The sequence below is a fragment of the Eriocheir sinensis genome, chromosome 3, assembly GCF_024679095.1.
Source record: "Eriocheir sinensis breed Jianghai 21 chromosome 3, ASM2467909v1, whole genome shotgun sequence".
Classification (NCBI taxonomy): domain Eukaryota; kingdom Metazoa; phylum Arthropoda; class Malacostraca; order Decapoda; family Varunidae; genus Eriocheir; species Eriocheir sinensis.
In genome coordinates this window covers 4,348,748-4,362,119 of record NC_066511.1, presented here as the reverse complement: position 1 = coordinate 4,362,119, position 13,372 = coordinate 4,348,748, and the positions used below count along the sequence as shown (strand labels likewise).

At 42.4% G+C, this 13,372-nt stretch overlaps 1 protein-coding gene across 1 annotated transcript in view; it reads left to right on the top strand.

Moving 5' to 3' along the window:
- The window catches only part of LOC127003830 (trypsin-1-like), a 28,561-nt gene extending 18,412 nt beyond the window's left edge, over positions 1-10,149 (top strand). Inside the window, exons 3-8 of the mRNA XM_050870902.1 lie at positions 5,511-5,617; positions 5,975-6,151; positions 6,727-6,891; positions 7,336-7,529; positions 8,390-8,506; positions 8,930-10,149. Coding sequence (XP_050726859.1) covers positions 5,511-5,617; positions 5,975-6,151; positions 6,727-6,891; positions 7,336-7,529; positions 8,390-8,506; positions 8,930-9,247 — 1,078 coding nt within the window. The 3' untranslated portion in view covers positions 9,248-10,149. The remainder of the gene's footprint in view (positions 1-5,510; positions 5,618-5,974; positions 6,152-6,726; positions 6,892-7,335; positions 7,530-8,389; positions 8,507-8,929) is intronic.
- Positions 10,150-13,372: the final 3,223 nt, after the last annotated feature.

Sequence of the window (13,372 nt, the reverse complement as noted above, 5' to 3'; positions counted from 1 at the left end):
AATACCTATTTGCTTTAATTTGTAAAGTAATTTATGATGTGGGACTTTATCAAACGCTTTCTGGAAATCAAGATAGACTATGTCTAATGATTTGGTTACGTCATAAACTGAGAAGAGGTCGTTATAAAAGGTCAATAGGTTTGATAGGCAGGATCTTTTGTTACAGAAGCCATGTTGTGTATCCCCAATTAATGAGTGGCTTTCAAGGTAACTCACAATTTTGTCTCTAATTATGCTCTCAAGTAGCTTACCTACAACTGAAGTTAAACTAATGGGCCTGTAATTACCTGGTAATTTTTTGTCTCCTTTCTTAAAAATCGGTGTCACGTTAGCCTTTTTCCAATCCGAAGGGACGATTCCTTGTAGCAAGGACATATTGAATACGGTTGCTAGGAAGGAGAATATTTTGCTCTTTGTCTCTTTAAGCAGTATAGGATATACTTTGTCAGGTCCAGGATTTTATTTGTTTTAAGTGATTGGAGAGCTTTAAGGACTTCATCGGTTGTTATTTCAAAGTTAGGCAATGCATGCTCGAGATTTACATTAGTACTGGTGTTGGTAGTAGTGGTGGGAAGACCGTTAGTGTTAAACACCGAGGAAAAGTAATTGTTTAAGAGGTTTGCAATGTGTTGGCTGTCAGTCACTAGTGCACCGTCGCTGTTTGTTAAAGGTCCAATTCCACTTCTGATCGCCTTTCTGTTGTTTATGTAACTGAAGAAAGATTTCGGATTATTTTTACAGTTGGCTGCAATATTTTCTTCATATCTACGCTCTGCCTGACATACTAATATTTTTACTCGTCGCCTGGCATCATGATAAAGTCTAATGTTTTCGGGCGTGCTGTGTTCTTTCTTTAGCCTGTAAAACAATTTTCTCTCCTTGACTGAGTGTTTAATTTCGCGATTAAACCGAAGTGGGCTTTTATTAGTGTTACTTCGCATCTCACACAAAGGGACGAATGTGTTCTGCTGAGTGAGTAGATGATTTTTAAAGCTTAGCCAAGCTTCCTCTACATTGCCGTCATCTGAGAGTTGCATTTCTGTTAGTTTTTGTCGGATTTCTACGAAGTTAGCTCTTTTGAAATTGGGCACCTTTACTTTATTTTCAGTCACTGATGTTTGAGCTCTAATGTCGACGCGCACTAATTTATGATCGCAAGAACCGAGGTGTTCTCCTACCGTGACATTACTGACTAGGTTATCTTGGGTCGTTATAACAAGGAGAGAGAGAGAGAGAGAGAGAGAGAGAGAGAGAGAGAGAGAGAGAGAGAGAGAGAGAGAGAGAGAGAAAGGGTGAGAATAGTGGGAAAATATGGGGAAGAGGTGGGAAATAGAACAACAAAAGAGAGATAGATACAGAGAGAAGAGAGAAGAGAGAATAGGAAAGGGGAAGGAGGTAGGAAGGAGAGAACAAAAGAAGCAGAAAGAGAGATAGAGGGTCAGGAAAACGGAGGAATGGAGAAATATAAGTTAAGAAAGAGGAGTGAAGGAAGAGAGACACAGGAAGAGATTAATGTTTAGAGGAATGAGGGAAGGGCACCGTAATGTTGTCCCGGCGAGGCAGCAGGAGATGGCGGAGACACAGCAGGGATTTCATTTTTCTGGGTTTTTACCTTCCCGTGCCCCACCCGCTGCATACCAGGCATGGCGGGGCAGGGAGGGCACGGACAGGGCTGCTAAGGGTCACACGTTCTCCCCAGGCAAGGCTTTTATCTCCTTTCTCCTCTCTCCTTCCCCTCCACCCCTCAGCTGGCACCTCGCATCCTCCCGCTACATGACACACAAATACGGGGCGGTCCCGCTAGCACCCGCCCCAGCCCCCTTTCCCCCCTCGTCTCTCTCTCTCTCTCTCTCTCTCTCTCTCTCTCTCTCACACACACACACACACACCAGAACATTCTAGCTTCGTAAATGCTTCGTCTTTCCTTTTTCTTTTCCATTATTATGACCCGTTAATGCCGGTACACAGGCGGTTCCTCCCTGTCCCCGGTGAGAGGTGAGTGACCCGTCCTGCCGCGAGTCGTGCAATCTCCGCCAAGGCCAAGACGATTCGCGCGGTAGAGTGGGCCTTCTCTCTCCTCCCCTCCCTTCCTGTCTTCCAACCTTCCCTTCAAATCCACTTTGGAGCTGCACAGTCATGGGTGTCACTGGTGGTGGTGAATTCTTTTGGTCCGTGAACTGCTAGCGGCGCGGTGGAGTGGGCATCCTTCGCCTCCCTTCCTCCCTTCACATCCACTTGGGAGGTGGAGTCTCTGGTGGTGGTGTAATATTGTGGTTCCTATGCCCCTTCACCTCCTAGCACCACCACCACTCACTGCTGAATAGGGGAGCGCGCCCTCTCGTGCCTCCTTCCCACTCGTCACAGTTTAGTTTAAAAAGTTTGCATATATGTACTTTTTTTCCGCATTGTGATCTCTGCTCCTCGTTGACCCACCACACCTCCACTCACTGTTGAATACATGGGTGTGCCCTTCTCCCTCGCCTCTTTCTTCTCGCCTCAATTACACAGTTTAAAGGGTTTTCGTGGAAGGATTCTTCACATTTTCAATTCCGTCAGTTTCATTTCGTCCTTTCATTTTCTTATGTGCGGTATTCTCCTACTTTCGATTATAATTTTTTCGGCATCTTCCTCTGTGTATCATAGTAAAAACAGCATATTACTACTAGTTATATTTAGCTTTTATCCTGAACTGCGTAACCATTAAAAAAATGTACAGGAATGACAACCATCCAATTTCAGTCAGTGCACTAATACTGCAATTGATCGAGTCATCTACCCCATGACTGGAACAAGTCTTAAAAGGCTTCATACTCTTTAACAAGTACTGCAGTAGCATTACAGGTTTTAAAATCATCAACTTGGAGATTTTTTTTTCATCACTGTTATGACGTCAGTGTTGGTGTAGCCTTCAAGTGTATGCACGGGAACACGTCTACAAGGCTGTGTGAATCAAAAAAGCTTATTCCGAGCAATACGTATTCGCCCGCCATATTGGCTAAAGTTTCATTTCGAATTCAGTTACTTTTTTTTCGTATTTCATTGGTAAGGAGTCGAACTACTATAACATGGTTAATGATTATGGCAATCACGAAATGGCATCTCTCTCGTCACTCCAGACGGCTGCCTGTCGATTAGTTCAAATCCCGGTGCTGCAGGACACACACAGCCTTCATTTCGCTCGCCACTTGTACTTCCTCCAATACATCGCATCAAGCCACGCTACCTATTTCATTTCACAATAACCACAAGAGATCTAACAGAAGCATCGGGCTTTAACGGAAGCACTCATGGTCCTCTAGTCTGCCATCAAAACATAGGCATTTTTTTTAGTAAGGCCGCCTTTAGTCATTCATTCATTCCAGTCTTTTTTATCATTCGCCATTATAGTATTTTCGTCATTGTCCATCTGTCTATTTGCTTGTCTGCCCGTTAACAAAATATATAAAAAATGGACTGACATATGGTTATCAAAAACACATGAGGACAACCATAGCTGAGTATCTCTAACTTAACTTGGGGAAAACTCCGGAAAAAAATATTGAATAATGGTGAGTAAAGAAAAAAAACTGACATAACTGAACGGCTAAGAGCGGCCATTAAGAAAAACCCGCCTGTTCTTTGAGGGAAGACCTGAGCATCTGGAAGGTACCAAATGCGGTTAGAAGGCTGTCCGGCACATACCTTGAGCGATTCCTGTGGGTACTGTAGTGGGGACAAGGAAGGTGGTGCGACCGTGCGAGCCAGACCATGAGTGCTTGATTCCATTCAAAATCCGATAAAAGTGACTGATTGAAATATGGTGGCAGTCTCCTACGTATTTTTTTTTTTTTTTTTTGCCATTATCGCGTATGATATTTATTATTTTAATGAACTGTATGGAGACTTGCCTGGAGAAACCCCCTAGTATGGCGTCATACGGTGGGTAAGGCGACGCGCCCTCCGGCGTATGCCCTATTGACTGATTTATTATATATTTTAGTCAGTTTTTTTTCAAGTATATCCGAAAATTTAATCCGCTTCAGATATCAAACTCAGGATATTTTCATATGAATAAGGTGACAATATTTGAATCTATTTTTTTATAAATTTTGGTAATAGACAGATCGACATAAAGACAGAAGGGCAACGACAAATACATCATTGCCCTCCTGGAAACGGGCGATAATTATGTATCACTCAAGTATACAGAAAACAAGACTGGCTCCATTGTGCACTATTATCATAACTTTTATATTCGTCACGCCTAATAGCAGAAGACGGTATAAAAGCCGCCATTGTGAGGTGTGGAAACTCGAGGCTTATCATCGGTTAACAGTTTGTCACAAGGAGTAAATCAACATCGTTTTGAGTAGACACTGACGGGGATGTGGCATTCCGACTATATATATATATATATATATATATATATATAGATATATATATATATATATATATATATATATATATATATATATATATATATATATATATATATATATATATATGCAGTAGCTTCACTTCACCGCGAAGACGTATGTGTAGACATACCACACTAGAAAAAAGAAAAGAGAAATATAGTAAGTACTTTCGTATATTACATCTTCAGACTAAATTTAGTCTGAAGATATAATATACAAAAGTACTTACTAAATTTCTCTTTTCTTTTTGCCGGTAAACCGCCGGCTTACCGGCAGTAAGCCGCCGGTCCGGCGATTATTGCTTATTTTGTCGGCGGTCAGGCCCCGATCGGCTTATCGGGAGTCATCGTGGACGGTCGCGACCGGGACCGGGAATGTGTGAGAGCCCCTTAATTCAGCAGCAGCAGCAGCATTGTCAGACATTATTAGTTCACTGCAGGATAAAAACCTTTCCAAATGTCCTCCATTCATCTCTCCACCGTGTCCTTTGTCAACCCTGACTCTTGCAATGCCTGGGATGCCACGCTACTAATTTGGTAGTTTATCAGTCACCACTTCTACGCCTGAGATATCCTGCATGCCCATTTCCACTTTTATACTCTTCAAAGTTTATACGGGCAACTACCTACTATTGGGTTACAGCAGTTTGATACCTTCGTCGCCACTTCCAACAGACAGATGACTGAATACTGAATGAAGAGCCACATACTATACGCAGAGCTATCTAAAGCCTTACAACGGGTCGTGAGGATTTTGCGTGAACCCAAACTGGATGTCATTAAGGAATTTGAGGACTTATATTCTTCAAAGTAATGGTCGCGTCCTAGCACGAAAAGATGACTAGAGACCAAACGGCAAGAGGCACACAGCTCTTAGTACTGTAATGAGGCTTGCAAGGAAGTCGCGATGGTAGTGCGTAAACTCAAACTGTGCGGGATCAAGGAAAGTTTAAGGATTATTGCATTAGTTCCATGTCTCATATTTTAGTGTCTGATATGGAGCCTCGGAAAGTAACACTCCAACGTGATCCTATGTCCCCTACCCACATTCCTTTCCCATTTACGTGGGTGTCATTTATCACGTCCTATGCTGAACAAGACTCGTTCTCTGTAGGTTCGGTGCCCCGGCAGTGTTGCGGAACAATGAAGTGTGTGGCATCCGTCGCAGCGCTGTGCCGGACATCTTCACCAGGATCGTGGGCGGTTCACCTGCGGAGAAGAGTGAGTAGACCTAACCTAACTTTTCCCTTTTTATTTTTACAACCAGTCCCTGCCCCCACGTACCGCCTTTGAACCCTTCTGCTAGAGCCATGAAACCCTTATTTGTTGTTGCTTGAAGACTTATTTGGCCAAAATAAAATTGAAGTATTTAAAACTCAGAATGATATTGCGACTTAGCTGACATTGATGCTTCTAATGTATACCAATAAAATATAACGCAAAATCCATTGGTGGCACGAGCGTTTTTTTTTTTTTTTTTTTTTTAATGACGTCGTAATTATTGCTGTTCTTCTGATACAAATATACAACAGCTTTGACAACATACTCAAAATAATAAACTCTTCCACGTTTCCACAGACGAGTTTCCGTGGCAAGTGTCGCTGCAATTTGTCAGCAACTGGTACAGCTATCACATCTGCGGCGCCACCGTGGTCGACCAGCGCTGGGTGTTGACCGCCGCACATTGCACCCATAACATGAAGACCGACCAGCTTCTCGTGGTGGCCGGCGAACACCATCTCAAGCGTCGACATGGTGAGAACTGGAGTGCATACCCACGAATGTTGTGTGCGTGCTAAAGTGTGGGAATGGGTGCTGTGGGTTGGGTATATAGGGTAATGTAGGGAAGGTGTATGTAGGTTGGTGTGTGTGGAACAGTATAAGAGTATGTGGATAGGATGGCATAGACAAGGTAGTGTGAATAGGGTGTGGTTTGGGTAGAGTACATATGCAAGGAATAATGATAAGGTGTTAGGAAGGTGGTGTGAATAGAGTGGTATTAATTTGGTGTTGATAAAATGATATGGACAGGGAATGTAGGGTAGAAAAAGATACTGCGACTCCTAGTAGGGTGGTGAGGCACTGGGCAGGTGGAGATGATGTGGACACTTAGTTAATACCCACCGCTCTCTCTCTCTCTCTCTCTCTCTCTCTCTCTCTCTAACTATATCTATCTATCAATCTCTATCTATTTATTTGTGTGTGTGTGCGTGTGTGTGTGTGTGTGTGTGTGTTCAAGCCCATAGCGCCGGAAGGCCATCATGGAGTGGATTTTCTTAGCATAGTGACGCGGTATTGGTTACGTCCTTCAAGCTTCACGTTTGTTGCAGGGGATGAGCAAAGTCGCTCCATCGAGACCATTGTCGAACACCCACAGTACAACGTAGAAACGCAAGAATACGACATCGCCCTCCTGAAGCTCACAAGACCTCTAGTGCTGGATGGCGTCACCGTCGCCCCAATTTGCCTGCCGCCCTACCTCAATAGTTTTACAAGTGAGGACACAAGAGGCGGGTTTTGTTAACTCTGTAATGCAGTTCACAATGTCCAGATATCTGTATATTGGTCTTAAGTCTTCTAAATGGTTCAAGAGTTTGATCTTTGCGAATAGAATCCGTCAATGACCAACCTCTCCTATATCATACGTTAAACACCCTGGATTCCTTTGGTTGAGTAAGATTCAATGTTGTGTGAGTCCAGGTGCTCAACATTATGTGGAGGTCTCTAACAGACCGAGACCGAATAACTTGCCGCAAAGATCAGCATGCATAGTCTGTCTTTTATGAGCCCCTCCTGTGTAGAGATTCCATGTCCTTAATCCCATTACCCCACTCTTCTTTATTCCGACCCATCTCTTTGGCATATTGTCAACAGTTTATTCTTTGCTAGTACAATCCATCAGTTCTCGCATAGCATCTCTGTGGCGGTCTCTTCTGCAGGAAACGGCGTTGTGACAGGCTGGGGCAACACGAAGGAGGATGGCGAGAGTTCTGACGTGCTGATGAAGGTGGTTGTACCCATCATCAGTGACAACCAGTGTCAGCAGAGCTACCGCGCTATTGGGTACACTGGGCCCATCACCAACAATATGATCTGCGCCGGGTATTCCTCGGGGGGCAAGGACGCCTGTCAGGTAGACTTGTTTCTCTCATGTCGTATTATCTTCAACCTTTTAGTCATTCGTAGTGTTACTTTCCTCGCTGTCTTTTTTATTAGTATTTTCGTGCTAGCTGATTTTTGAAACTTGCTAATTCCATGCATCCACCCCTTCCTCAACGTCGCTGCACAGTTCCAAATGCAAGAGTTAACCTTTATTTTCACTTTATCCCATTTACTGGTAAACCTCGAAATAGCAGAGCTTCTCCTGTATTTCCCTCAGTATTATTCTTTCAAAAGGGGAGTATAAAGACGTTTTTTGAACGAAGGTGAGCTACAGGCTATCATAGGAAACACGTTGTCGGCCCCAACCCGGATTTTTTTTCCACGGTACAGGATGCTAGCCAAGGCTAAGACAAAAAGAAAGCCCACAACTCGCCACCATAAAAACAGGAGACAAAGGAAGAAAGTGGAAATCATTGGTCAGATTTAGTTCAGTAGATGTCTAGATACTCCTTTCCTTAAGTTTAATTAAATAGTAGGAAGGTGAAAATATGGAATATGGATGGCTGTTCCAGTTTATTAGTTAAGGGATGAAAGAGTGAAGATGCCGGTTGGAAGCTGGACAGCATAGGGATAAGGATGAATATAAATTCTTGTGCAGCGAGGCCGCGGGAGAGGCAGAGGCATGTAATCAGCAAGTTCAATGAGCAGTTAGCATAAAAAAGTGATAAAAAAACAGCAAGAGAATCAATATTTTGAGCCAGACTTTGTTCTGAAGACTGTCAGTTAGGGGAGAGGAGTGAATTAATCTTAAGAGGCACTAGTAGACGGTCCTATTCGTTAGTGGTGCGGGCGGAATTTTCAAAGAGAATGGAACTACATTTTTGTCCGCAGGGTGACTCAGGTGGCCCCTTCGTGTGCCTGGGTCCTGACAACCGGTACTACCTGGCGGGCGTGGTGTCCTGGGGCATCGGTTGCGCCAAGCCTAACGTGCCCGGAGTATACACAGAGGTGAGTCCCAAATGTGACTGCATAGCGCCTCCTGCCGAGCCACGCCGATTCAGTCACGAGTCACAAACTGATGAAATACTTATAGTGTGTGTGTGTGTGTGTGTGTGTGTGTGTGTGTGTGTGTGTGTGTGTGTGTGTGTGTGTGTGTGTTCATACTTATTTGTACGATAACAGGATTGAGTCAAATTCGTAACATTTCATATTTTATCACTTTTTATCAGACATTTTCCTAAAATTGTATATACTCTTGTCACGATTTACTTTCGTAAATCATTCATTTCACCTATATATTAGCTCGGAAAGCTGATTATCTCGTGTGTGTGTGTGTGTGTGTGTGTGTGTGTGTGGGTGGGTGTGGGTGGGTGCATTTCCGTGGGTGTGCATGTGCGTGCGTGCAGTATACTAACGTACCGTGTTCCCCAGGTGAGTCACTTTGTGCCTTGGATCAGTGACGTCATCAGCAACCGCATATCATTTCGCCCTCGCCCCATAAGCATGCGGTTCGCTTCCTTTGGCGAGGAGGCTCAGAAGGAAGAGGAGGAGGCTACCACAGACCAGCAACAGCAGACTAACGCCCAACAGGGAGATGAAACTCAGAACGAAGAGATAACTGCAGAGACGGACACCGGATTCCTGGCCACAAATCCTTACGTGCGTCATGTAAATGAAGCAACGCAAAACGAAGAGATTGAAGTGGAGAGGGGCACCTCAACCCACCCCACAAGTACCTACGTACATTAAGAAGACCCTAAAATAAAGGAAGACACTAAGGTAGACATGGACTCGATGACCTTTGCTCCACATCCCACGAACTTAAATGAAAATGAAGAATGTAGAATGGATGAAGATGTAGAATACGGCTCCATAATCCACACGACAAGTATACCTACTTCGGGCATTAAGAGGAATGTTTTGTAAAGAAATAACAGCTTAACAAAAAAAACTGAGAATTCAACAAAGAACACCGTGATCTATCCTATAATAATCTATGGGCATTAAGAGTAGTTTAGAGTAAGGGATGAAAATCAGAAGTACATACCAGCAGTTACAGGAATGTCAAGAGAAGAAACAACACAGAACTAAGAGGCTGACATGGAAAGGGGTACTCCACAAGTATACCCACGGGCAGTAACAGCAGCTAGTGGTGTCATATTACATTACATTTTGAAAAAGAGTAATGTCAGCATTTGGGACCCACTACTTAGTGTCCTATTAGGTTGCAGTGTGTGTGGTTTGGGGAGTGGAAATTGCCGTGACATTCATCTTGTCACCTTATTCCATAGTGTACATTTAAGCTGGTGGCAGGAGCCCAAAGACATTTTTGCCATTTGGACAGTATATAGGATATTTGTCAATCAGCATGTCTCCCTCATAGTCGAAATTGGAATATATTACAGTGTAAGTATAGTAGCCCTTCAAGGAGTGGGTTTATTTTTTGTTGATGCCAAGTTATAAAACTGAGAAGTCAGTGATAACGGTAATTATATGTGCAGGATTTGTAAAAGAGGAGATACAGCACGGTGCATAAACCTGGTATATGAAAACAATTTTATGATAAATTGTTCGTGTATAATGTGTGTTCCGTAAGCCTTAAAAAACGTTTTATGAATATTAATCATTAGTCTGATAAACTTTTGGAAATACATGTATTTGTTTCCTCCTAATATTTTTTACATTTTGTAGTTTACTACACATAACGTATCAATGACTTGATAAATGATCAGTCGTTTTGGAAAACAAAGGTTGAAGGTTTCTAATGGCAATTAAGAATAAGAAATGGACTAGGGTTGATCATTTCGTGTGTAAAACTGATAATAAAGGAACAATCAGAGTGACAAACTAGCAACCCAGGAAATAAGAAGAGGTCAGGGCAGAAAGATCAAGTGGAGGTGAAATTACGCCACAGCAGGAGGAGAACTCGAACATCAGGTAGAGAGATGGAGAACGTTGTCAACAGCCTTTGTCCTGCAAATAACAAATAATGATTGATGACGATGGTGATGATGGCCAGAAAATTTGGGAGAAGCAAGGACCACCCCCTCCACCGTTGCAAAAGTAAAGTGAAATGTCGTTCGATAGAACTGCGCGTGGCCTCGGTGCTCACATCAGTCACTGTCCCTTGACTTGAGTCTATGGTGGGTGAGAACCCATTAACCCGGGATATAAGGCAAGTGTTGAATCCGGGTTACCACAGTTTACCTTTCCCAGGAACTCATTTATCGACCAATCCGAAATAAAAGATGAATAGCTGAATAGGCTACTCGCTGACTGCCCAGACCAAGATTCGAACCCGGGTCCACTAGCTAAGTGTGCTAACTACTACACCACGGAGGCTCAATACTCCCCCAAAAAAACTACTCCCTGTCATCATTGCTGAGTGAAGGAAAAAAAACAGAACAAGAGGCCAAGTTCGAGGGGGGCAGCGTAAGAATGCACAGTTTCCTCTGCGGTAACAAAAGATAGCCGGAAAAGAAGCTGTGATAAGGAACACCGATCATCACACTTTGTATCAATACATAAAGTAGTATTAAAGAATTTCTAGTGACAATATGTTTAAAGTACTGTCATGATCATAGTAATAAACCCTCCGTTTAACTCGTCTCCTACAGACTATGTAGGTATATGCTTTTTTTCATTCTTATGATTTAAGCCACATTCTCCAGTGTTTCCTTATGCTCAGGTATATCTTCACCTTCCTCTGTTATTAGTACAGGAAAATAAATGATATAATAATCATTGAAATCATTATAGGTAGAGGCATTCCGTTACTACTTTCTGCCAAATGTGAAAAAAATTTACTTCTACCAGCATTGCAATGGTCTATGAGTAGGTATTCTTTGCAACATTTTATCTACACTTTTCTCCAGATGTGATAAAAATTTACTCCCAACAGTATTGCGAAGGTCTATGATTACTTGTTCTCTTCCAGCATTTGATTTAACCTCTCCTCCCAAACGTGGTACTTTCACCAAAATAGCGAAGGCTAATGTTTACTTATCAACTTCAAACATTCTTAATTTTCACGATAGCTGATTTTCTCTCTTCTACTCCAGACATGACAGGTTTGGTCCTCAATCCAAAATCTCCTCGTAGAATTTGTTGACCAAAGAATTTCATCAAAACCCGCGCTGAAATGGAATTTTTACGTTGTGATTCTTTACTTTATTGATAAGACATAAATCGCACTACATATTCGATATTCCGTACTAGCGTCAAAGTTTTATTTTTCCATTTATTCTTACGCTTATTTTCCAAGGTACCAATTTCTTGACATCATCAACAGATCTACAGATATTATTAGCCTAACTACAGCTGTAGGGTTCCTGCAAGGATTATTGATATGATGACTGGCCTTTACTCCGGGATTGAAGCTGCTGTGGAGTGTGGGGGAGAGGTTTCTGGCTTCTTCCTTGTAAATTCAGGGGTGATGCATGGCTGCATCCATCTTTGCTCCATCACTTTTCAACATTTTTTGCATGAACTGGGTATTAGACAAAGTTGTTGGTCAAAGTCGTTGCGGAGCGTCGGTGAACAAAATCAAGGTCACTGACCTTGTTTTTGCTGATGATGCTGTAGTTCTCGTAAATCGCTATAGATTTTTGGTGATAGCTCTTGACGTGCTGCATAAGGCGGAGAAGCCACTGACACTGAAGGTCTCTTGGGCCAAAACAAAGGTCCAGTCATTTGGAGGCCTACGGGATGAGACACTTCAGTCTGTTCATGAATGTGTTGAAGACATTGAGGTCACCAAAAGTTCCACACACCTTAGTAGCGTAGTACATAACAATTAATGGTGAGTCTTTGCCAGGAAAACACTCGATGGATGTTCATGGCCCACAGTGTTATGAAGTCGCTCAGCGTTTTCTACATATATGCAGGCGGACAAAGATTCGCATTACTTGCGCTTTCTGTCTTACTGTATGGCTGTGAGACATGAACACTGAAGAGTAACTTGGAGAGGCATGTCGATGCAGACGTATTTAATGTAGATTATGAAAAGAACTAAACCAGGAACTGTACCCCATTTTAGAGAGAGAGAGAGAGAGAGAGAGAGAGAGCGCACTCTCTCTCTCTCTCTCTCTCTCTCTCTCTCTCTCTCTCTCTCTCTCTCTCTGTGTATATATATATATATATATATATATATATATATATATATATATATATATATATATATATATATATATATATATATATATATATATATATATATATATAGAGAGAGAGAGAGAGAGAGAGAGAGAGAGAGAGAGAGAGAGAGAGAGAGAGAGAGAGAGAGAGAGAGAGAGAGAGAGATTATTGTTATTATTATGATTAATTGCTTTCGTTAGATCATGGAGTATCGCTAAAATGACTTCATGCCGAACCAGTGACTACTTCGTGAAACTGAATCGAGGCCTATTACTAAATTATAATTATATCAACGTCATCCATCAACATTATTCATCAATGCCAGCTCCTGCTGTATGAGCACATGGCACGCTTCCTGGGCGCCGATCCTGCTTATAAGTCTGTTTCTTCACTTTCTAATATAGCAATGTCCTTTGCATGGTGGGGACACCAAAACTGTACCGCATATTCCAAGTGGGGTCCCACTAAGCTATTGTAGAGCGGAAGTATTACTTCTCTATTTTTTAATAAAAAGTTTATTTTTAATGAAGCCCAACATTCTGTTCGCTTTATCTGCTGCATCGATGCATTGCTGTAAGAATTTAAGGTTTGACGCAATTTTGACACCCAGATCCTTGACGCATTGAACGCTTTTGAGTTTGACGCCACGCATTTCGTAATCGAACTTCTTATATCTTGTTCGTTGATGTAAATAATGAAAAGCACTGGGCCAAGAACCAAGCCCTGAGGGACGCCACT